Raw genomic sequence first — 26,954 nt, forward strand, 5'->3', positions numbered from 1 at the left:
CATATTAAACAACATATTTTTTAATTTTTATTTTAAAGAGAAAAATAATAACAAAATAGCAACAGCAAAGACAAAAACAAAACAACACAAAACAATAAAAAAAATACAGAATTGAAAAACAAGATGATAGGAAATTAACAATGGTTGTTATACTATATATTGTGTACCTTAAATTATTTTAAACAACATATTTTTGAAGGATAGTTCCCCAGGTAATAATATTTAGTTCCTCATGTCTACATATGCACTTCATTTTTATTATATCATAATGCATGGTACAGAAATATTAATGTTCCCTCGAACGCTAACATTTTCATTGTTAGATGGTTTCTTAGTGGCCTGAATTGAGAAGGACTATGAAGAATCTTGGTGCATGGGAAAGAATGTCCTGGCTGAATAATTACTTGTGTGCAGCCTGTGAGAGGCAGGAGAAAAACACACACCCAGCACTGCACACCCGGGGCCCAGAACACCCTGTGTACTGATTACAAGTTATAGGCAATAATTTCTTTCCTTGGGAAAAAAAGCACACTTTCTGACTTTATTATTTTTTTCTAAAGAGAATTAATCTTATTTTTTATAAAAGCACACATTTCTGCAAGAAGAAATGTGGTGCAGAAAAATTTTACATGTGTTAATAACTTATGGTAATAATTTAGTCATAAGAAACAGCTGCCTTTCTTTCCTGATAGTATAAAGGACATGTAGGAGAGGCATTCATCAGGATTGACAGATTTTACAATAAAAGTAATGAAGGGAAAGATGCTACCAATGAAAAGGTATTTTACTTAGTTCTATATATTCCTTCACTCTGTTTATGCATTAATTCTCATCGCACTCAGTAAAAGAGTTGTTATACCTACTATACAGATGACAAAAATGAATGTGTGAGAATTTAAATCACTTCCCAATAAGCAAGAGTCTTAGTCAAAGTCAAGACTTCAGTTTAATAACCCCAAAGTTCCATTCATTCCTGATCATTCTCTAAATATGTCTTTGGAAATGTCATTTATTCCATTATTCACAACAGATGACCTGACTTCAAGAATCCTGCTCTAGTAAAAGAGCAGGAATCAAAATGTAATTTTGTAAAAAGTTACCAACAAGGCTGTAATAACTGGACAGTTAATATAATACTGTTATAAAGCAAAGTGAGATAAATATTCTACATTTTTCATTCCCTATATTATAGTTTTAGAAATGTAATACTTTGAACACATTTATTTCAGAACTTATTTTTTTGTCATTTTTTAAACTAGCTGTCCGTGTAAACTTGTATGGTTGTGGATGGAGAAAGAAACATTGTCTTTTTGCTGCCTGCAGGAAAGTTGATACTACACTAAAAATGTTTTTTCTCTATGCCTTTCTGTGGACGAGAAGCACCAACTGGATCAGTTTGGGTAAAACAAGAAATAAGAGCAATGTCTACTACAAACAATATGCATAAAATCATTCACATTCACCTTCATCAATACATATTTATAAGGTTTCCATAAAATTTTAATAAATTTAGTATAATCAGTAAAAATAGAATAAAGGCTCCTACTCTAATGCCTATAATGTATTCAGATGACCATCAATATGAAATACTGATGAGGTTGATTTTCAGAATTAATATGTCACAGTGCTCTGTGAGGATATGAACAAAATTTCTATGAAAAAGTTCTTAAGAAGTGACTATTTCATTTAGCAATTTTGTCCTTTAGATTTTATATATTTAAATACTTCCTGCACAGCCCATCAAAACTGTGGGTAACACTAATCACATATGATTATGTAACTGACTTTGGTTTCTGAAAATAAAAATTGTACCTGTGCTTTCACATCAGTACCTCAGACAGCTATGGGAAAAACAAAACTTGTATAAGATAGCCTGAGAGGGAAAGAGTGAAGCAAAAAAAAAAAAATATATATATATATATATATATATATATATATATATATATATATATATAAAAATAGCCATTTCTTATATTTGTAAACCTATATTAATATTAATATTTCAAATACATGTTGTGTGTTATGTACTTGCAGGGAAACACATATACTCATACACACACATACATGCACCAATATCATTCTTAATTTGTCATCCTAAAGTAAGTGGTAGTAACTTAAAATGAAAAGGAAATTTTTGTATTTATGAACAATTGAAAAATAAAAGCCAAAGAATATTGTATTTGATACACCCCCCCCTATTTTTTCCACACAGTTCAAAGTGAATTTTTGAAGTCCAAGCAATATCTTACTCATATTTAAATCCTTAATTCTTAGAAAGTTGCCTCTAGCTCATAATATGAATAGGAATAAATGGATGACATGATGCTTATATACAATTTTTAATATACAGAGTCTGTCAAAAAATGTATACACATTTCAGGAAAAAATACTGCGATGCTTTTCAGCAGATGGTGTTACCTTTGTATGGGCACATCCTAGAGGATGTTCCCATTGCAGACAGCCTGCTACACTGCTGTCCTTTAGAGAAGAACCTGACAATGGATGTGCAGTAATCTCAATGAGCCGAGTTTATCCAAGCAATATTAATAAATATCTGGAAACTAAAGGCCACCACTGCGAGTACCTCTTGTAATTGTAGAGACCAAATAACTTGTTAATCTCATGATGTCTCAATGCATTTAGTATTAAAATATTTATACAAGTTTTTCTTTTCCTCGTGTGTATACATTTTTGGCAGACTCTGTGTATGCATTCTAAGTGAAAGGAGAATAATTTAACATTAGTACTAACTTTTCTAAGTGTGTTTAATAGTGCTGATTTCCCCTTCAGTAGGTTATACGTGTCAATACAGCTATTACAAAATCATTTTTACGTTTGAATTTTCACACATTTGTACATGCACATATATTATGAGGTTGATATTTATAATACTATAGCATTCATAGTACACTCTAAAAATGTGCCAACCATTTTCACTTTCTTTTGCGCTTTCATCTAAAATTAGAATATGAGGTAAACCTTGAAAACATTATGCTAAGTAAAATAAGCTAGTCACAGCAAGAAAAATTGTGTACGATTCCACTTATATGAGGGTCATAACCTAGGTAAACCCATAGAGACAGAAACTAGACGGCTGGTTGCCAGGGACTGAAGGAGAGCTTGACAAATTCTCATTTAAAGAGAACAGTTGAAATTTTGCAGAATGGAAAACACTCTGGTAAAAGACGGTGATGTTGTTTCCACAACAATGAAATGCACTTAATGCAACTCTACTGTAAGCTTAAAATCACTGAAGTGGTACATTATACCACAATTAAAAGAAAATAACAAACACATGCAAAAAATAATGAAAGAAGGGAAATGACCCCTTCAAAAGCATCACCAAAGAATGTAAGAAAATAGAGAGTGAAATGATTTTGAGCTAAAAATTAAAAATTTAAATATACTTGATCTATGACTCCAAGAACATTAACATTAAATCCTCCACCCTTGTGACATTCTTACACTGATACACAGCCTATTTTCTTTCTCTTTGTAGTGAGCTTTATGTGACATCCTGGGACACCTGAGGCTAAGTCCAAATAATTCTTGCTGGTTTTCATGAAGCTCTTGAAATGCAACCTTTTAGTTTTTCTCCGGTACCGGGAACCGAACTCACGACCTTGCGCTTGCCAGGCAGGCGCTTTTGCCGCTGAGCTAAATCCCCAGCCCCGAAATGCAGCCTTTTAGAACACCAATTTTAGTAGAAACCAGCACTACATACAATGGCTAGCTACTACCTTAATGTCTATAGCTACCATGTCATGTAAAACTCAAGTCCTGCCAAATACATCTGGAAGGTTGAGGGCTGTGTATTTAGCTCAGCGGTACAGCACTTGTCTGGTAAGTGCAAGGTCATGAGTTCAATTCCCGGTACTGGAAAAAAACAAACAAACAAACAAACAAAAAAATCTGGAAGACTGGATGCCATGTCAAGCATTGTCTTTCTCTAGTGTAATGAAATTGATAAAATTAGCACTAAACTGGAATGTCTTAACTATTTAATAAGATCATTTTAGCCTCATCTATGTAATCATTTTTTGGAAAAAGCAAAAAATATCATTAAAATATAATTCAGTTTCTGACCATTTTGATTCTGATCATAATTCTCTAATGGGAAATTTTGGGAAGCGATGTGCTATAGTTTTCATTATGGGGTAAAAAGCATGACAGAACTTCTATATGGCAATTTATATAGAAAAGTTGAGGGAAATATTTTGGCAATTCTGTCTACTCTGGTGCATGAAAAGAACATTTCTTCTTGGCCTTTGGTGCCACTGTGTTACTGTACTCGCAGGGTGGATATCTGAGCTAAGCTGGCTTCATTACAGCTGGCAGATTAGATACACTTACCACAGAGAGCTTCATCTGACCTATCAGAGCAGTCTGGTTTGTAGTCACAAACAAGGTAGGATGCAATACACTTTTTATCCTGGCACAAAAAATCAGTGGCTTCCTGGCAAATCTCAGAAGTTTCTCCAGCTAAGGAAAAAATAAAACAAATAGTATTTTCATTACATTCAAAGATTCTTGTTGTTTGATAGATTCCACACTATTGAATAATGTCACAATTTTAACACTTGCCCAAGGTAGACCTGTTGTTCAGCAAATTATACAGAACTCACTTTTAGAATACGTTTTAAGCACTCAAAAGCTGATCATTATCTATTACATAAACCCAAACTCCTCCTGAAGGCAGTAAAGAATCTTGGTTGTTGATTTCAATTTAGTTTTCTAGTTCTACTTTCTGATTCCTCCCATCTGCATCTACATTTAAATTATTTCTGATAACTGAAGGTTTCAAAAATATTCCATTTTCCCCTCATTTTTGTTCACATATTTACTCATGCTACTTTCTCTGCCTGCGCGGATGGGTCTTTTGTCCCTGGGTGGTCTGCGGCTCAACTTTAGACTCCAAAGAACAACTATTTTTTGCTTTTTCTATCTTTCTTTTCCTCTCTCATTGTCACCTTTGGCCCAAGTCTGATATTCTCAGTTTCATATCATATGATTCATTCATTAAAATGCTTTTCAGCTCATTAAGATTGTTTATCTGTCTGATTGTCCCTTTCCACTCCAAGATCTATGGAAGAAGAAATTTGCCCTGCTAACACAAATTAACACAGAACATATGGGATGCTGATTAAATGTAGTTTAAAATTATTGAAGGTTTTATTTATAGGGAGATTCGAAAAGTGAATTGACACAGACTTTTTTTAAAAAGATTCACATATTTGAATATTATTTTAATGGTTATATAGATAAATGACAATAATTTCTAGCCTCATGTTAACTTACATGGAAATTTTAAAATTACCTTTAAATGAATTTCAATAAGTTAAATGAAGTTCAGCAACTTCTTTATTATACAGATTTTGGCAGCCTGTCAGCTGGTGGGTCTAAGGATGGGAAAATTTTCTTAAGTTTAGGCACTGTTCCCGTGAATGAAAAGTAAAACCCTACAGGATTGACTAAAAGTACATTTTTACAATCTTTAGATCTTTCCCTTTATATGACAGCTAAATCTTGTTTGATTTCCAGAAATAATGTACTAGTAAAATTCAGTCTACGCGAATATGAAGAATGAACAGAAAAAATCTAAAACAACAGCAACTATGGGAAACTAGTAAAATGAAAACTCAAAGGTCATGTTCACTGATTAGTTTAAAAATGTTGCCACATACATTTTAATTAGCACTAGAGAGACTTTATACTTAACCCAGAGCAGTGTGTGGAATCTGCTTAGTATGCAAGTCCGTGCATTTGAGATTATCTTATTTTTCTATGCCATAGGATAAGAAGCCATGTAATTACTCCACAGGGGAATCATGCTTTGACTTTAGTCTAAATAATTGGTTCTTTGCTATTTTTTAAATATGGCTAAAATAGTCTACATTTCCGAGTAAGGCTTATTTTCCTTAACAATATAGAATGGTGAAGACTTAAAGAGAAATCAGACCCATAATTTTGAACTTCCGTAAATCAAACAGTAATTACATTTTCTATGTTGTATTAGGCAAACCAGGAACAAATAAATGAAAAGAGTCAACAATTTCAAGAACAGTAGGTCTTCTTTAAGACATGTGTGTGGTAAATTCAAAAGGGAGATTATTTTAGTGAGAAACTATTATTTTAGTGTACTGCATGAGTTTAGTCATTTTCTGCATGTCTATTCAGCCAAGATGATCAGAACAGTAACTAATCAGCTGCTTGGGAAATATATGAAATGAAAGATAGTCTCACACATTCTATAGTTGATAAGAAGAGAGAAAAGATAAGTGTTCATAATAGACAGTTGAAGATTATCTGGCTAGCAGCATAGGCATATAAAACAGACTGCAGTAGATATTTATTTTGCTAAAAAAGAAGGTTGACAGAGACCTAAAAACCTGAAACTAATGCATAATAAATGGAAAGTCCTAGAAAGAAGGAAAGACCTGAAAAGTAATGCTCCACAAGAAATTATTATTTAATCCACTGATAGCATGAGATACTCATGGGGCCAATTTACTGTGCACTGGAAAAAACTGTAACGAATCTGAAAATAACACGTTTTTTCTATTCATCCTAATTAATTCCATGCTTTATAATTTTTTGTTGAAAACTGAACATTTTAGTTAATGTACTAACTCTTGATGGTACCTAACTCCTGATGCTAGTACTATAATAACCTGGAGTCATGTAGCTTCCAAATTATTGAATATGCCTGCTATAGTTTGTGTCTGGATGTCCCCCTAAAGTCACAGGTAAGGCTTTTTCAGAGGTGGCTGTATCTAGAGTGTGTGATGCTGGGACTGAGGGTGTGTGATAAATCCACTGACTGATTTGGTACCACCCTAATCCCAATAGTGTAGGTAAAGTATAAAAGGGGCAGAAAGACACTGTTAAGGTCCCTTGCTGCTTTTGTTGCCTTGTGGATGTCATGAATGGTTGTATGTGATGCCCCTCTGCCAAGACACCCTACCTTGGAGACAGCCAGTTATGGACTAAAACTTCTACAAACTGTGAGCCACACAAACCTTTCTCCCTTTAACTTTGGATATCCGGTATTGTGTTTCATCAATGAGAGAAAAGTACCTATAACAACGCTCAATATTGTTTCTTCAGATAGTTCTCTGTAAGTCTCTGTTCTCTGCTTCTTAAACCCTCATTACAAAGGTGTTAGATTTATTCACTTTATCTTCAATGTCTCTGGCTCATATTTTTTTTTATTTTAAAGAGAGTAGGAAAAAAAAGAACAATAGCAATAACAACATCACAGACATAAACAAAGCAAGGACATTAAAAATGATACAAGGTTTCAAAACACAATGATAGAAATTAACAGTGGTTGTTATATTATATATTGTTATCTTCAACTATGTTTCTCAGATTACCAGATGTAAGAATACAAGACTGTTCAAGCCATTAAAGAGAATAAAAAAAATTATTAAAAAAAATAAGAGATGATACAGAGTTTCACTAGACAAGATGGTAGGAATCCATGAATGGTCGTTCCATTGCATATTGTTATCTTCAAATCAGTTGCTCAAATTACCAGATATAAGCATGAAAAATTGGTCAAAATATAAAAAATTTTAAACATTGACTTCCTTTCAATAAACCACCAGACATTAGCAGTACAGTGATCCCACCTATCCATATATATATATATATATATATATATATATATATATACACACATATCCTTCCTTGTTCCTTTCTTTTTCCTCTTTCCCGCATCCCAGTTGTTCCTTCCTTTGAGCAATTTCTTTCCTTTTCATATTATCTATTGTACTTTTGGGTTTTATATACTCTTTCAGGGTGTTGCACTAGGTAGACAATATAATGTTTACACGTGTGGGTCTGATTTATTTCACTGATGAGTATGGTCTCTAGTTGCATCCTTTACCTATAAAAATCTAGAGTTTATCTTTTTTATAGCTGGGTAATACTCCATTGTATAAAAATACCACATCTTTTCAGTCCATTCCTCAGTCTCATATTGTTTTATGATTACCTTAATATACTACATTCTGGTGAACAGACTCACATTTCCTTCATAGTTTGCTCTTCGTGTCTATCTCTGATCAGTTTGTTTAACCGCTCCACTGATATTTATTTTTTAATGATGATTTTATTTTTTCCAGGAAGTCAAATTCAGTTACTTCAATTTAATATTCTGATTTTTTCCACACTTCCTTTTTAACGGTTTTATGATCTTAAGAGCACACAGTTCCAAGGCCACAAATTCACACGGGCTTGTTTCTTATCTTTAGTCCCAGAAATTTTAATATTAATTTGTTGTCTTGGAATTTTCATCCTTACATCATGTATTATATGTGGTGTGGCACAAGGTTAGGGTTGGGATTTCACTTTTTTTATACTTTCTAAGCCTCTGGATAGGTCACAAATTTTCCAGAGGACTTTCTGATGTGCAGCAATTTTTCTAGTCATTGAAAGATTGAGATGGTACAGGCAGAGTCCACATATAATTTTCCTGTTATCATAGTGATTAAAATCCTAGCCCCAGGCCTGGGGTCATAGCTCAGGGGCACAGCACCTGCCTGGGAAGCATGAGGTCCTGTGTTCAATTCCTGGTACTAAATAAGCAAACAAACAAACAAATAAATAAATTAAATCCCAGCCCCAGATCCATACTCTTATGTCCAGGACTCCAAACAATTTAGGTCTCTGCAGAGTTAGCTTTTGCCTATAATCTAGGTCTTGATGTCTTGATTTTGGTTATACACAACTCAGATATTTTCTTTTCTGCTATAAATTTCAGTAAAGAGTAATAGTAAGTGGTATTGATATGTATTTCCATTTTTGTAATGAGAATCACATTCTATGATATGATTTTGCTTTCTATATACAATTTTCAATAATTTGATATTTTAAACGTTCTTAATCTTTTATATCATTAATTCTAAAATAATTTTTTAAAAGCCTCATTGATGAATTTTGTCCTAACAATGCTCCTTAGAATAAATTTTATGTTAATTGGATTTTGCCCAATAATAGGTTCAAATGTTAACAAGATACTATGATATATTCTCTTTTGCTTGAGTTCAAATAAAAGGTGACATATATGAGTAGCTCAGAACTTAATAAAATAGAAATATGACTGTAGTTTTAGTGATAGAAGAGAAATTTTTTATGCAAATATCATTTCTGTTTGCTTGTTAACATATGTTTTTCTTATCACTTATTGATTTTCTCTTGATATTTTATTTTAAATATTTTTATTGTAGTTATGTTTCAAAAGTTTCATCATTATAAAATAAAGGATTACCTATAATTAGAGGTAGCAACCCTAGACAGCAATATTGATTGCCAATACACAGTCCAAATATGTAGACTAAGATAATAATCTGAATTCTTATAAAAACCCCATAACTTCAAGTGAGCCATTTAATGGTGATCTGAATAAGAATAATAAATACTAATACAAAGTAGAATATATTTAGATCTAGAGAGGCCTTCAATTTATAACACTCCATTTATTACTTTTTTGGGGGTACTGGGAGTTGAACTCAGGTCCTTGTGCTTGCCAGGCAGACACTGTGCCTCTGAGCTATGTCCCCAGCCCTGTTTATTACTTTTAAAGCATATTGTGAACAAGTATCTGACGCTATGGTGGATATAGAAATAATTTTCACCCAAAGGAATTGTTAATCTAGCAATGAAGACTTGGCAAAACAGCAAGATTAGTGGTATAATTAAAGATATTTATGGGTTCCTCTCAGAGGAAAATCAAAGTAGCACGAGCGTGGACTGGTGTGTTAATATTTCCATCAGATACAGTGACTCAGTAGATGGTCTTTCACATTTCCTACCATCCAGGGCAGCCACTTTAAAAAGTAGAAATATACGCTAGAGCACTCAACTGAAATGAACTGGTTACTTCCACATTTTCTTTATAAAATTCCGTTTTAGTTTCCTTATAAGCAAGTTTGGCAACAAATTATAAATCAGCATAACTAGAGGATTCCTATTTACTTGAAGGAAAACATTTGGAAAAATAAGAGGAAAAATTATTTTACAAAGATCACTCACCCCAGACCTAACTTCACAAATGACAGCTTATTTTATGTCATTCCTTTCTTGTTCGAGAAAATGATTCCTAGAATATTATGTAGTTAACAGATGGTTGTCAGAAAATTTCCCACAATTGAAAACCATTAAAAGGATAATAGACTGTGTGGTATTGACAGTCATTATTTAAAGTAATTTCTGAGATGCAATGCACTTTTTTATATGATAATGTATAAATGCACTGCTCTTGAAGTAAAAATTTTTCAGTGCTGGAGACCAAAAGCCATTGTGCTGAGCCACATCTTCATCTACCCACCCTCCCACCCATCCACCCGTCCACCCATCCACCCATCCATCCATCCATCCATCATCCATCCATCCATCCATCCACCTATTCAAGACAGCAGTAGTGACAAACCTGTAGTGCATGTGCCTCAGTAGGCTGTTTGAACCACTGAAAGCTCTAAAAGGTTCACTGTCACTGGGATGGGGTCTCACTAAATCACTGAGTTGCCCTGCCCGGGCTCCAACTTGCAATTCTCCTGCTCCAGCCTCTCAGAGGCAATTACTTGACAACTATATAGACTAGAAGACCTATGTCCCAGGCTGAAAACAGACAAAGAGGAAATACATTCTAAATGAAAATGGATCAAAACCAACATGGAATATTGAAATAATAAATGTTCTTTTTGAAGAATGTGAATTTGGCATGAGCCATTTAATTACAAGAGAGAAAGAGAAATTGCCCTAAGAAAATGCAGTGATTAACAACTGACTTTTCATTAAGGTTATCTATGCACCTACCGGTTTCCAACTCTACCTTGAAGAAAATTATAATATATGGATATATCATATGATTGGGCCTAATGAAGATTTTCTAATTGCTATATTAAGAGGAAAGGGTACTCTTTGCTGAAGGTTTACTTCTGCTTCACTAAAGTTGAGAAGTAATGTGAAGTTTGCACAATAAAGTGTCGATGTCACACCTATCTGATAGAGAATGGCAAAAGGAGGTATGCCATTACTTCATTTGTCTACATATGCTCAGGTTAATTTCATATAAAATTTATAATACATACTAGGGGTAAACAGTCAGGTAACTGTATTATATGGTAAATAGCACCTTCTTACTGAGTTAAAAGCAACTATTGTTATATTTTACCAATCCAACCAATATTGTTCAGTTATTGATTGTTTTTCCATTTCCACCCACTCTAGAGTGATAGAAATAAAATAAATTTTATTTCTCTTTCAATATTTGTTAAATCACCAAACTAATCTTAAAAGAAATATTCAGATAAACCTGGATCTCTAAGTGCTATGGGTTTTGGATATTATCTTGAGGCATAACTTAGTCAATTTAGTGAAAACTCATGCTATTTTTAAATAAATAGATACAAGTATAAAATATTGTGACAACTAACCTAATAGTGTAATTTTCATTGATTCAAATACATGTTTCTCTTGTGAGGTGTAAATTCCATTAAAATTATTGAATGGTAGAAGTTAAAACTGCACATTCCCACCCAAGCATATATACTTCCTCTACAATGAAGAAATCAAGAGTTAGATAGAGTCTGAATGTTAATTACTGTTGCCTCTATAAAAAATCAGACACACTGGTTGTGGAAAATATCAAAATGTTAACATTTTTAAGCACAGAATATATAAAAATAATAAGGCAATGAGGTTAGGCTGTTGAGTTGTGAAGTATGAAAGTCTGAAGTGGATATGTCTCCAGGAGAAGGTCATGCATCTTCTACGATCAGTGTGTGAGAAAGTGTTTCATGGATAAAAGGTGTAAACAGTGAGGATTTTGGAAAATAAATAGTGTGCGTCCTGGACTGGTGTTCAAAGCATTCAAGATGAATGTGTTTCCTGACTCATAGCAATTGCTCAGATCATGGTTGTAGGTCCACCTCTACCATAAGCAGGCACAAAGCCCATGTAATCTCTACCGTTGTCCCTCCATCCCAGGTTTGCACACCAGAACTATAGTTCACCTGCCAGAGGGCAGAGTGTGAGAGCACTGCCAATGCTCTTGAGTTGATAAATTGGCTTGGAATTGCATAATCTGAGAAGTCTGACACCCAGATATACAGCTGGGCTGATGAGGTCTGAGTGCACATGTCCTCTTAGCTCAACAGACTTTTTGCCAAGCTGGGGAGAAGTGTATCCCACAGAGGAATGGAATGGACCCTCCTAACTTTCCTTACAAGATCTCAAGATCATATCTTATAGTTGTTTGACCTATAACTGGTCAAAGATGCACAAAAGATTATCTCATTTATGATCTTTATACCAAGACACCTAGAAATAGCAGGAGAACCCACAGGCATCTCATGGGGAGCACACTGGAGCAAATTCCCATGATCCCCTGCTGCTTAGAGTCTTGGAGCCCACTCTTTCCAAGAATGGCTTATGCAATGGATTCTTCCATCTTGACTCAGCACTCCACAGCCTTTAGCAAAAATGTCATTGATTATAATTTTTGTCATTGATTATTTAAGGAAAGTAAAATTGGTTTCCAGGATGTGCACTATAAAGGATAACTATTAATTATATCTATTCTGTTTCTTTGGTTTTTGGTTGAAAGAAGGTGAACTATACTGCCCAGACTGGCCTCAACTTGCAATTATGTTGCCTCCACCTCCCAAGTAGCTGGGACTAGAGGTGTACACTGCACACCCACCTGATTGTGTCTATTACTGATCTACTCTAGAAGATCCCACTATAGAAGTGTGGGAAAGACTATGGAAATAATCAATGATACATTTCATAAAAGTGAAACAATCCCCTATACAAGGAAATACATGGATCTTAGAAATATGTATGGATTCAGACAGTCTCTTTATTTATTATGTTTAATGAACTTTCACAAAGAACAAGAGATTTTGAAATGCTGAATAATCTGATTCAGATCTTATAATTAGTTCCTCTTCTCTATTATTTAAGGTTGTAAGACAGTCACAAAATTTTCAACTTACATGCAAATTGTAGTATCAAATAATATGCATTACGTTTTCCTGAATAAAATAAATATAAACAAATCTAATCTCAGTACAATGCTATCTTTCACCATTTCTATTAAACTCTCTTATATTTAGGAAATGCAAAATAATTTAGTTTGTGAACATTTCTGATATAGTATTTCATTGAGATCTCTAGTGTTTAAAAGATTTACTTAGACTTAAGACACATATACTCAAGGTACATATTATTTACTTTACATTCTTAATTATTGAAGAATAAATACAAAAAATAAATATAAAAGGTTGCTTAAAAACATAACTTCAGCAAGTTGTATTGGTGCATGCCTAAAATCCCAGCACTTGGGAGGCTGAGGCATGAGGATCACTGTGAGTCTGAGGCCAGTCTGGGCTACAGAGTGAGTTCAAGGCCAGTTTGAACTACATAGTAATGTCTCAAAAAGACAAAAACAACAACACACTTACAACTTCAGAAATCCTGCCAAAACTGTGCGATTTGTTAAAATTCAATTACTCTTCTGAGCTGCAGATTTCTCATTTAGTAAATGGGCATACTGAAGTTCTTACATGACAAAAGATGAGTGAACATTAAATGAGTTAACACATGCGAAATTTTCCGTATATGTTTAGCATGCAATAAATGTTCCCCTAAATGAGTTGTCTTAAATTTTTCTTTTTGGTTGTTCTTTACATGACCACCTAGAGCCTTAGTTTCTTTGTCTATAAAATGGGTTCTTTTAACATTATTGAAGATAAAACTTATAAAGTAGGCAAAGTAGTCCTTTACATGTAGGAGATGTTGAAAGTCCTAGTTCTTACTTTCATCACTGGGCTGCATTCTATCTGCAGAAAAAAGCTTCTTGGAGAAACCCTTAATGATATTTTATGTTATTTACTTTTTCAAATAGAGTTATACATATGTAGTATTAATTTACTAAATTTCCACTTATGTTGGAAAAATCCCTGGTGATGATTTCAGAGAATGATATCCCTGTGTCTGACAGATGCTTATCATGATAGGAATCATTGTTCAATATTATTTCAAAATTTGTAAGATTGAAAAAGTTATTCATTACAGCAAGGAATATTGTGTTACTGATAACAGTATAGTAAACAAACATTTTCCTATTTGACAAAGAGATTGTTGAAATACAGATGTGTTTAATCATTTATTTGGATTTACATTGGAATTAGGGTAAATTTATACATGGCTGCACTTTTGTGTTTATATGAATTTCTATTTCCAGTTCATCTGCTCAACTGCAAAGCAGAGGAGTAGTCTTACTGTCCATATCCACCTGTCTATGTACATTAAAAACTGTTTAGCCAGGTATGTAGTACCAGCACTCAGGCCTGTAATCCTAGCACTCTGGAGACTGAGGCAAGAGGATTGCCTCAAGTTGGAGATAATAGACTTTATAGCCTAGGCTATTTAGTGAGTTCAAGGTCAGCCTGACTTACATAGCAAGACCTTGCTCAAAAAAATTGCTTAAAACCCAATGACAATAACAAAGTGAACTGATGAAAAAAATGGGCAAAGTATCTCCAAAGGAGACACAAAAAATATCTAATTCTCATTGTTTCTATTCAACACAGTCCAGGAAGTCCTATTCAGGACAAATAGGAAAGATAAAAAAGGCACCTAAAACTAAAAAGCTGAAATAGAATGATCTGTTTGCAGATAACATGATATTATTTGTAAAAAAAGAAAAAAAAACTCTAAAAAGTCACAGGAAAACTAGTAAAGAAAATTAAAAATTAGTAAAATTTTAGGAAAGAAATTGACAAAAATCAATAGTATTTCCGTAAGCAGTACACTATCTGAAAACAAAATTTAGACAATAATTCCATTTATATTTTCATCAAATTACTTAAAAATAAGTGTAATAAAAATTTGAAATCTCTGTACACTGGAGACTACAAAACACTGATGAAACAAATTAAAGAACACAGACAAATTTGAAGACATCCTGTATTCATGGGTTGGAGAGCTTAATATTGTTACAGTGTCCATGCTCTCCAAGGTAATCTACATATTCAATGTAATTCTTATCAAAATTCTAATAACATTTTTCATAGGAATAAGAGAATATGCTAAAATTCATATAGGGCTACAAAAGATCTCAATAACCAAAGTTCAGTATAGCAGAAGAAAAACAGATGCATCATACTTATCGATTTCAAAACATGTTATATATCTACAATAATGTAAACTGTACAGCACTGGCATAAATTCAGACATGTGCACCAGTGATACAGAACACAGAGCTCAGATACAAACCAACAAATATGCAGTTAGCTAAATACACAATGGTGTACATATCCTAAGGAACTGAAATCAGGATCCTAAACAGATACTTGCACTTCTATGATCAGTGCATAATAATTAAGATAAGGAAACAAGTGTCTATGGATAAGAAAAACATGGAGGTCATTATACTTAATGAAATGAACAAAACTCAGACAAATTGATAAAATTTGAAATAATCATTCATAGAAGGTAGAAATGGGATGGTGGCTGTCAAAGTCTGGGGGAAAGTAGAAATATAGAGTCAAAGGTTTTTGTTTGTCTGTTTTTCTGTTTTGTTTTGTTTTGTTTTGGTCTTTTTAAGACAGAGTTTCACTATGAAGTTCAGGCTGGCCTTGAACTCAAGCTGTAGCCCAGGCTGGTCTGGAACTCACACTGGTCCTTCTGCCTCAGCCTCTTGATGGCTGGGATTATAGGCCTGTGCCACCATGCCAGGCCTTGAGTCAAAAGTTAAAGAGTATATTTCAGCTATGCAAAGTAAGTTCTGCCATTTTTTAATGTAGCATAATATCTAGAGCTTGCTATACCTATTGAATTTGTTAAGAAGGCAGATCTTTTGTTAAGTGTCCTCTTTTCTCTGCCTCATATTATCAATTAAACCCAGCATGATGCTAAAACTTTTTTATTTTAGTTTGAGATAAAGTCTCACAATGTTGCCGAGGCTGGCCTTCAGCCTGCAGTCCTCTAGTCTCAGCCTCCAGAGTGGCTGGGATTACAGATATGTGCCAGTATGCCTGGCTTATTAAGCATTCCTGCCATTTAACGATGAAAAAAAGCAACAATAATAATAAAGGGGTTAAGGGAAACTTTGAGATGTGATATCTGTGGTGACTGTTTGGTGGTGTATGCTTAAACCCAGGAGTTCTATACATTAAACACATCTTTAACATGGCAGTTATATTTCAGTGAAGTAATTTCAGGAAAAGGACAAGAGAAATTTTTATTATCTAACACTGGGTTTTGGTTTGTACCACAACTTTGGCCTGCTACCAAGCATAAGGGGGAAGGACAACGAAGTAGCACCACTCTTGTTTTTTAATTATTTTAAAGAAAAGCCAAAAAAATAAAATGGTATAAAATTTCAAAACAAGATCGTAGGACAGTAACAATGGTCAGAACATTGCATATTGTTATCTTGCTCATATTACAAGATATAGGCATTAAAAATTGATCAAACAATATAGGCATAAATCTTTTCAATGGACTAATAGCAACTGGTAGTACAACTATCTGAACTATCTTGTGTGTGGATATATATCTATTTATTTTTATTTTTTCTTCATTCTTTTCTCCTTTCCCCCATTCCAGTTTCTCTTTCTGTCTGAACAGTTTCTTCTCATTTCACAATATCTATTATACATTTTGGATCTTATTTACTCTTTCAGCTTCTCACACTAGGGAGACAATATGATATTTACACATGTGAGACTTATTTATTTCATTTATGAGTATGGTTTTAAATTGCAACCATTTAGCTACAAAAGTCTTGAATTTATCCTTTTTTATAGCTAAGGAGTACTTCATTGTATAAAAATACCACATCTTTTTTATCCATTCCTTTGTTGATGGGCATTTGGGTTGTTTCCACAGTTAGCTAGGACAAAATGTGCTGCTATAAACATGGGTACATGTATATTGCTGTGGTAGGATGTTTTTAATTCTTCTGGGAAAATACTCAGAAAGGGAATAGCTGGGTTGAATAGGACTTCTAATCATAGTTTTGTGAGGAATCTCAACACTGATTTCCATAGTGGTTGTACCAGTCTACATTCCCACCAACAGTGAACAAAGGTGCCATTTTCCCCACCGTCCTTCCAACATTTGTTATTGGTTGATTTCTTGATGGTAGCCATTCTTACTGGGGTGAGATGGAATCTCAGTGTTGTTTTAATTTGTATCTCTTGAATGACCAGTGATACTGAACATTTTTTCATATATTTGTTTGCCATTTATACTTCTTCTGAGAAGTGTATGTTCATCTCAGATGCTCACTTTTTATTGTGTCTTTGAATATGGAGAGGTCTAATTATTTTCAATTCTTTGTATGTTCCAGATATAGGTCCTTTGTCTGAGGGACAGTGGGCTACAATTTCTTCCCACTCTGTGGATTGTCTTTTCACTCTGCTGATAATTTCCTCTGATGTGCAAAAGCTTTTTCATAAGACAAGATCTCAGTTGTTGATTCTTTAAAGTGTTTCCATGCAGTTTGGGTTTTATTTACGAAGCTTCTGCCTACCCCTATGTCTTCAAGATTTTTACCTACTTTCTCACCCAGTAGATTAAGTGTTTCTGTTTCATTATTTAGATCTTTGACAGATGTCTAGTTTTAGTCTTCAGCACATGAAAAGCCAATTTCTCCAGCACCATTTGTTAAAGAGGCTATCTTTCTTCCAATAAATATGTTTAGCCCTTTTGTCAAAGATCGTTTGTAGTTGCATTTGCATCTTCATATCTGTTCCACTGAACCTCAGGTCTGTTTTGTCATTTTTGTTTGTTTGTTTGTTTTGTTTTTTTGCCAGTACCATGCTGATTTTATCACTGTGGCTTTGGAGTATAATTTCAAGTCAGGGATTGTGCTGCCTCCAGCCTTGCCTTTGTTGCACAGAATTGCCTTTGCTATTCTAGGTCTCTTTTGCTTCCACATGAACTTCAGGAGTGTTTTCTCTAGTTATGTGAGGTGTGTTAATGATATCTTGATTAGGATTGTATTAAATCTGTGTAACAATTTTGGGAGTATGGCCATTTTCCCTATTAACCACAACCACAATCTTAGTGTTTATTTATATTTACTTCCATAAAAGCGAAACCTTAGAGTAGAATTAAATTCTTTCTTATTATTTATTTATTATTCTTGGAGTATTCTTATTTATTATTCTTGGAGTATTCATTCACAACTGCATGGAATAACTGATGAAATAAATGAGCTACATCTTCATTCTTAGTGAAGAATCTCAGTAACACAGAGCTCAAAAAGAAGTGACCAAAACACATCATTTTTACATTATGATTCTTTATGTAAGGGACAGAAAATAGAAATTGAATAATATTATTTAGGAATGCAAACAGTCATACAGTAAGCCAATAAGATCATTATTATAAAAGCCAGTGTATTTATTGCCTCCAGCAGAAGAGAAAAGCTCAGGATTGGAGAACAGCAAGCAAGGTCATTGTCAAAGCACAGATAATGTACTCAACTTGTTTGAAGTTAGGGAAGCATTTCCTTTTATTTTAAAGCTGGAAGTATACATTAAAATTCTCTCATATGTATAATAAAGCTCCCATTACTGTTCGCACTTTAGGAAATGATATTTGGACCCCATACCCAGAAAAAATGATTTAATTGCTCTAGAGTAGGGTTTAGGCAGAGAATATTTCCAAGAGATTTTAGAGATTTTAAAGTGCATGCAAGGTTGAAGATCACAATAAGCAATGCATTTCACAGTACAAAGTATTGTTTAAAGGGGCTGGGGATTTAGCTCAGCGGCAAAGCACCGGCCTGGCAAGCGCAAGGTCATGAGTTTGGTTCCCGGTACCGGAGAAAAACCAAAAAAAAAAAAAAAAACAAAAACAAAAAAAACAAAGTATTGTTTAAAAATATTTTTAAAAAGAAGGAAAGAAAAGGGAGAGAAAAAAGAAAGAAAGCAAAATAACTTTTTGCCTTTTCAGAGAAATATATTTATTCTAGTGGGTAGCATTAGTATCTGAACTAATAAGAACTAAGGATTTAAAATTAAGCAAAGAGTGTATTTCTAGAAGTAGTTTTTCTGTGATCCTGGAAACCTAGAGATGCAGAACTTTTAAGGTTATCTAACAAGAAGCCTGTGGATTTCTCCCTGGTGAAGAGATAATCCATACAAAGGTATGTTTCTGTGCTCTTTCAGATATCCAAAAACTTCTACATCCAGTTCTCAAATAAATCTGTGTTCTGCTCAAACTTCATTCCAATGTGTTTGTGAGGCTGAACATATACTGAGGTAACTTGTAATCAGTGATTTCACACACAAAAAAGTCCCCCTTTAAATCAACTTACACTAAAGATGATTAGAACCACACAAACAGAAGAAATATTTTCAGATATTGAGTGATAAAATTATTAATTTCTTAGTTTCATTTCTTTTCTTCTTTTATTTCTTAAAATCATCCAATTGACTATTTAGATTAAAAGAACCTTTTAATACTTTGGTCCATGCTTATAGCTAAAGGCCATTAAGGAAGTGAAAGCGTCATCCAGCCAAACGAATTCCTGAGAGTCCTTGATAATCAGGATAATCACTTAATTCCACATTATAGTGTCCACAAGAGGAGGACAATTAAGAGAACTCTGATTAATCATTAAAAAGTAAACAACTCAAATGAATCCTAAGCATTCCCCCAGGGCAAAGTACTACACTAAAGAGGGGACATGCAGATTATGGAACTAGGATCAGAAAATGTGCCAGTATTTTGGAAAGCGGAAAAGAAGTCAGAAAAACTCAAAAGACTTATGGCATAGTCTTAGGAACAATAAAAATTATAAAGTATAATTAAAATGCAGACAAATTCTCAGTGGTAAAAGGAATGTAGATAAAGGACATTTACATGTGAGCACCGCAACATTGTTGGAGGCTTAACTATACCACTCCATTCATATTTTGAAGTCACAACCCTGGAACCTCAAGTAAAATCATATTTTGAATTAAAAATTTTAAGGGGGTACTGACACTACCTCCTCCTTCTCCAGAACATACCTTCAAGAGCCATATGGGCTGCCTGCAACCACAGATAGTACCAAACTGTGTGTTTAGTTTTTTCCTTATATGTGGATACCTATGTAAAGTTCATTCGATAAATTGTGCACAGTAAGAGATTAACAAGAGTGAATAGAACAGTTAATACTTAATTCTTTGATCAATTTTGCATGCCTATATCTGGTAATCTGAACAACTACTTTGAAGATAAAGATATGCAGTATAACAATCATTGTTAATTTCCTATCATCTTGTTTTGAAACTCTGTATCATTTTTATTGTTTTCTTATATTTTATGCTCTTTAAAATAAAAAAGTGAATAAAAATAAAATCAGCCAACTATAAAAATATGCCTTAGTAAATGTTATGTCAATGTGTCCTCTCTCAAAATACTTTATTTTCCTGATACAGCACTAGCACATGACATTTTTTTCTCTTCCTTTGGAAGTGGAGAAATTTCATGTATTCATTTAAAGAATCACCTTTGGGTTTCTTCTTGGGATAGCCACATTGCTGCAACAGGACTCTTGCATTTTGGGGCCATTCTTAAGCAAACTAAGATCTACTTGAACACAACCACTGAAATGCTATGGTTACCTTTGGTAAAAGAAACTATGGAATGGGAAATCTCCAATGAGAAGTCCAATGTCAGGTTAAACAAGACCACAGGACTGGGTGCCTATCAACCCATGTGAATGCATATGCATATAGCGTTCTCAAAGAAATGATTAATTTAAACTGAGCCCATGAGGCTGGTGTCCTCATAAGAAGAAAGAGAACTATCAGGCACAGAAAGACCATGCGAGGACATGCCAAGAAGACAGATATGTGTAAACCAAAGACAAGTCAGAGGAAACCAAATCTGCCACTTGCTCATACTCTGGGAGTTCCAGGCTAAGAACTATGAAAAACTTCCTTTCTGCTGTGTAAGCTTCCCAGTCTGTGGGATTTTGCATCATGGACCTAGGAAACTAATGCATCACTAAGCTATGAGGTTAGAGAACACAGAAAAACATGAAGAATGCTTATTTAATAGCAAAATGCTTCTTAAACTATGATGAAGACAGAAGCAAAAAGGAAAGCTATGATTAAATTAATCAGATAAAAATATTTTCATCAAATGTCCTAGAGAAGATGTGAAGAAGATAATAAAAAATTTATGTGTATATATATTTATACTACCTCATAAAAAAGGAAGTTAACATAGTTCATGAAGAAAGGGCACCTTCAAATCAATGTAAGAAAGTTTGCCCATTAGAAATGTTGGTAAAAAATGAATGGGTAGTTCAGAAGAGAGGAAAAATAAGTGATCATTAAAAATCATATGAGAAAAAAAGATGTAATCTCAGTATTAACCATACATGCAAATAAAAATAATACACTATTTCATCTACTAGATTAGGAAAAATTCCTTATTAAAAATTAACAAAATGATTATTTGTGTGCATTTAAAGAAAATGATATATTAGTGTATCTTAATTAAAAAGAGAAAGGAATCTTGATGGAAGTGATGGAGCTGTAAGACAGGTTTAAGCTTTGAAAATGCAAAGACAAGGATATACACAAAGACCGCAGAGATCCAAACAGCAACCACCTTCAACAGAAGATGTGTGTAGAAACACAGCAAGTAACACTAGGCGAGGTGGAAATTTGCTTTTATTACGAGTTCTTGAAAATGGCAATATATGGTCCTCCATTATTGCATGTTCCCTATCTGTGGATATTATCAACTTCCATCAGCAAATGGGAACAAATTCTGTCAGTTCTAAAATGTATAGAATTTATCTTTTATTATTTTCTAGACAACACAATATAATAGCTATTCACATAGCTCTTACATTGTGTTAGGTATCATAAGTAATTTAGAGATGACACAGTATTCAGAAGGGTGTGCAAGGTTATATGCACATAGTGTACCATTTTAGAGAAGGGGCTGGATTATCCACGAACTTTGGATGGTTCCAAGTCTCAGTAGGTAACAGAGTATGTTTATATACATTAAAGTCATAATTTTTCATATTCTTAAACTCACAAATTTCCCTATAGCGACTCATGGTGTGGTATTAGTTAGCAATATTTTTTTCTTCCTCTTCCCTAGTAATAACAGTTGTGAAAAACACATTTCATAGAATTTCTCATGCTTTGAGTATGAAACTAAATTCTGTCTAAATAGCTACAAGTATAACTGATGTACAGCAGCTTCAAGGAAACATTTTGAAAAGGCAGCTGGTATGTGTTCTTTGCTTCTTTTCCCAACTTGTATTTTCCTGCCAGCTGGAAAGTAGCCATAAGGACTGGAGCTAAGGCAGTCACCCTGAATGATCAGGTCTCCCTCACTATTTCACACATTCATCTCCCTGTCTCTATTCCCCGTGTGTTCTACTCTAGCTCAGTTCATGGTTTTTACCTAGACATAGGACTAGCATCCATTAGAATAATCAATTTATCTGTGTAATATCCTCCCACACTTCTTTATAGGAAGCATTGTATACACATTTACTGAGAGCATGATACAATGCTCTAAAAATACCTTTACAATGAGGTTATTGTGCACTGTGTTTTAATGTAGGTTTTGTTATTATTTAGTTACTGTGAGGCCAGCAGATGGGCTGATGACTACCACTAGACAGAATTTTATACTTACAAATCCCCAAAATAGGGGAACACTACATCACCTGGGTGGCTATGCAGGGAAACCCATGGTTGTTCCAGAGATAGGAGGTAGGGAAGAGTGGAAAACAGCCTTTATTATGCTTTCAGCAGAGAGATTTCTGGCTTGTTATTTTGGGTAAATCCAGTAAGCTCTGGGACATGGAGACTGTTACTGTCTCTGTGTCTGGTCTTAGGTGATTAGAGTAGGAGAATAGTTCCCAGAAATGTAAGAGCGTCATGAAAGAGGCACTGGGGGGTGCGGGCTTCAGATTGCTTGGTTTGCATTTAAGAAGTACTCTCAGGAGAAATTTGAATAAATGTCTAAGAATATAGAAAATAAAATATATGATTAACATAACTCAGCTCACCCTCATCAACCTGGTCACTACAGTGGGGTTCCAGTAGGAGGATTTGCATTCAGAAACCATGTTTCTCCCTCCCTTCTGGGTACAGTTAACTAATCTGAGAGTGCATGTGAGCCCAGAAAGGTCAACCTGAGAATTTAGAATGATAAAATGATGTCAGTAACAATGTATCCAGGCATTTGTGCTTTGTCCAGTCACGTTTTCTGCATAAATATGATGAGAAGCTGCTTCTGGATCTTCTTAATCTGTTCCAATGATCCTCAGATCTTTTTTTTTTTCTTGACAGTACCATGCTGATTTTATCACAGTAGCTCTATAGTATAATTTCAAGTCAGGAATTGTGATGCCCCCTGGCTTGCCTTTGTTGCCTAAAATATAGGAAGGAACTGTGCAAAAGAAAATGGGAAAGGGATGATGAAGAAGGAAGGGGAAAGAAGGCAATGAAGAAAAAAATGTATAAAATGGAAACAAAAGTCTGCAAATAAGGAGGGGAAGAGGAGTTGAAGGGAAGGGAGGGGATGCACAGGTTCATGTACAGGTCCAAGTTCCCTAGGATGAAAGTGATCATTATGCATACCTAAAACATACCAGTAAACTTATTTAATAAAGAGTACAGTTATTGGAACAGAAAAATGCTACATGGTGAGAGAGCTGGTTTCACAGACAGAAATGAAATGAATGAGTAGGCAAAAGCAGTTAAATATCAAGATGCACAGAAAGACCGTTGTTCCCTCTCATTTTTTAGTCTCTGGTTTCTGTGCCCTCCAGGAGCTGTCTTCATTCCTGACTTTAGATTTCTTGAAATTCCTTGTGCCCGTAAATAAACCTCCTCTATGCTCCATGATATTGGTAATTAAAGTAGACCTCTTTAACACAGAGATTTCTCAGCAATTATCATGACAATGTATAAACACTGAAAGACCAAAATTAAGATAGTGGAAAGAACTTCAAACCATACTTACTTTCTTTTTCTGAGCTATGTCCTGATATTTTAATCAACAGTCTAAAACTCTTCATTTTCCAATCCATCCTAGGCAAACTTGTACACAACTCACAGGGTTTATTTGGCTCAAATACTTCAAGAACCTCCCCTTACTCCCTCCTTAAATGAGATGTATGTACTGATTCTAGCCTGACCTCGGCACTCATTTGTTCTTCAATATTTATGTTGTGGTTTGTGTCTGGATGTCCCCCCAAAGCCTCATGTAGTCATGGGTGTGGGCTTCTAGAGTTTAGGATTGATCCATGATCCAATGCTGGGATTATGGGTGTGAGTGTTACACCCACCCTGGAGCAGATAGTTTGCATATGTAAGGGAGGGAAAGAGGGTGCTTGCAGCCACTCCTCCATTTTGCTCTTGCTGCTTTTGCTGTCTTCCACCTCCATGAATGGTTGCCCTCTGCCGTGTGCCACTCCACCTCAGAGCCAGCCGAGTATGGACTGCAACCTCCACAAACTGTAAACTAAATGAATCTTTCCTTCCTTAATTTTGGGCGTCAGGTATCTTGTCTCAGCAACAAGAGAAAAGTAACCAAGACAATTTCTTAATTTCCTTCTATTGGTCTTCTTGATATTTAATCAGTGCACGTTTCTTGAAACAGTGGAGTTCATGAACAACTGATGAATTGAGCAGAGTCGGGGTGCTTAGTTTAGGATAACACAGAGGTTGTGTTGATTCATACAGGATTTTTCCCACTATGATAACATCTGTGGAATGAAGACAGAGCTGAAGAAAATAAAGTACAGAACACACACACACACACACACACACACACACACACACACAGCTGACCACAGCAAGTCATGGAAGAACCCAGGACTGTGCAGCTTGTACTACTGCCCCTGCTGTTCTGTGCCCAATTTTTCCATGTGCTCCTGTGAGGAAGTAGTTATAGATTTATGATTCTGCTCAGTTTGAAGGTGCTTTTCCCATGCCTGCGTAATTCCACAACCTCAAACTTTTAATACCAGTCTTCTATCAAGATTCCTTATTTCCCACTCACCTCACTATTTTCAGATAAACGGAGACATTTACTGAATTCCTCTAATAATTGGGAATTTTTGAAGCTTTAAACCAGTGATGGCAAACCTTTTAGAGCTTGCAGTGGTAACAAACAACCTGCTGTGGCATGCATGCCATAGATTCACCACCACTGCACACACTGCTGGTTTGTTTAATGATTGCTACTGTTCATATTACTGATGTGTGACTATGTTACCTACTATTATAGTGGCTTACCCTAACTCTATTTTCCACAGCCCTCTTCTATCTTTTATATTATTGATGAAGATGAGGTTTTCCAGAAAGTCACATATTATGTTACAGGAAACATTGCATGTGTGTGTATGTGTATGTTCCATCAATAGAGAATATTTATTTGTAGCCCTGCCTTACACTTTATGCATTTATAAATATTTATAAGTTTTACTGTAACTATTTTCTTTACATTTAGTCTAAATATATATATATATTTGAGCTCCATATCTACTTATTTTGAATACTTCTGAAGCTTATATTTTTATTGTATTAGAATATATTCATACTAATATTTCAGGACTGAAGAACATATCTTTCAATTGTGTAATGGAATACAAAAAATACATACTCATGAGGATAAAGTAGAAATGTGATAAAAATACATATTTTGAATAGAAAATAGTCAATAAAGTATAGTTCAGCAAAAATTGAAATACTGTATTGCCATAAATGCTTTATGTAGTGGCTCTACTGATCTAAATAATGTGTGGAAATGTTCACCATAATTGAAACAAATTCTAATGTCAGATTACATCAATGGAAGATAATGCTAGCATTCGATTTATAAATGCTTTCGTATGAATCTAGAGAAATTTTAGGGGCTATTTAAGCCTTGGTACAATATCTGCTCAAGTAAGTTCTATTTTTCAGTAATATGAATAAACCAAGTCATATCCTTGTAATTGTATCATAATCAAGTATAATCACATTAATTATAATATTTCATTCATGAATAGGATAGATTGAAGTTACATCTTCAAATGTAGACCTTTTTAATATTCAAATGCTACTTTTTTTCAACTTTACCAAAAGATAAAGTAATATCTGACTTTAGCAGGTATATAACAAAGGGTTTACTTCAATACACTATTAAAGTAATTAAATCCATTTATAGCTTTGAGTTTGCAATTTAAAATAGCTGATTAAAATATCATATACGGTACTCAGCCATGATTGACAGAACACTTCTGTAACCCTCATACTCATTTAGGCCAAAGCAAGAGAAATATAAGTTCAAGAACAGCCTGGGTAAGTTAGTGACTTAGTGAGATGCTGTTTCAAAAATCAAAAAAGAAAACAAAATAAAATCACAAATAAAAAGGGCTGGGGATTTAGTTCAGTGCAAAGGCCCTGGGTTCAATCCCCAGTACTAATATATATATATATATAGATAGATAGATAGATAGATAGATAGATAGATATAGATATACATACAGATAGAGACATAGATGAATAAATATAAATTTATTGATATATTAAAAATATAAATATATTTATATATATAAAGTTTGTATAAAATAAACTCAACCATGTAGTCCTTTTTTTAATATTGATGCTGGGCCGGGAATAACAGCTATTTCCCGATTTTACAAGAAGTAAATAATGTGCTTCTGAATCTTCAGGAAGAACAATAGGGATTGTTAGCCACAGCCATGAAGACCCTGATTCAGGTCTATGAAAGAAGTAAAAGAAAGTAAAGATTAAAGCTGGCCAAAGTAGAGGGTTGGTACCATAGAACTATCTTAAACAAGAAGTTCATAATTGTTTTTAAAGGTCAACTTTATTTACCCTGTACTTCCTTTGTAAAGATGCTAAAGCTATTTCTTAACACATTTAGACTGTTAGAATATGAGTGTA

The 26,954-nt window shown here is 34.2% G+C and overlaps 1 protein-coding gene across 1 annotated transcript in view; it reads right to left on the bottom strand.

The window, feature by feature from the left end:
• Malrd1 (MAM and LDL receptor class A domain containing 1) overlaps window positions 1-26,954 on the bottom strand; it is a 600,954-nt gene that overhangs the window by 162,414 nt on the left and 411,586 nt on the right. Inside the window, exon 30 of the mRNA XM_005387237.2 lies at window positions 4,354-4,482. Coding sequence (XP_005387294.2) covers window positions 4,354-4,482 — 129 coding nt within the window. The remainder of the gene's footprint in view (window positions 1-4,353; window positions 4,483-26,954) is intronic.

This window comes from Chinchilla lanigera, unplaced genomic scaffold (assembly GCF_000276665.1).
Source record: "Chinchilla lanigera isolate Chin_1 unplaced genomic scaffold, ChiLan1.0 scaffold00028, whole genome shotgun sequence".
NCBI lineage: Eukaryota > Metazoa > Chordata > Mammalia > Rodentia > Chinchillidae > Chinchilla > Chinchilla lanigera.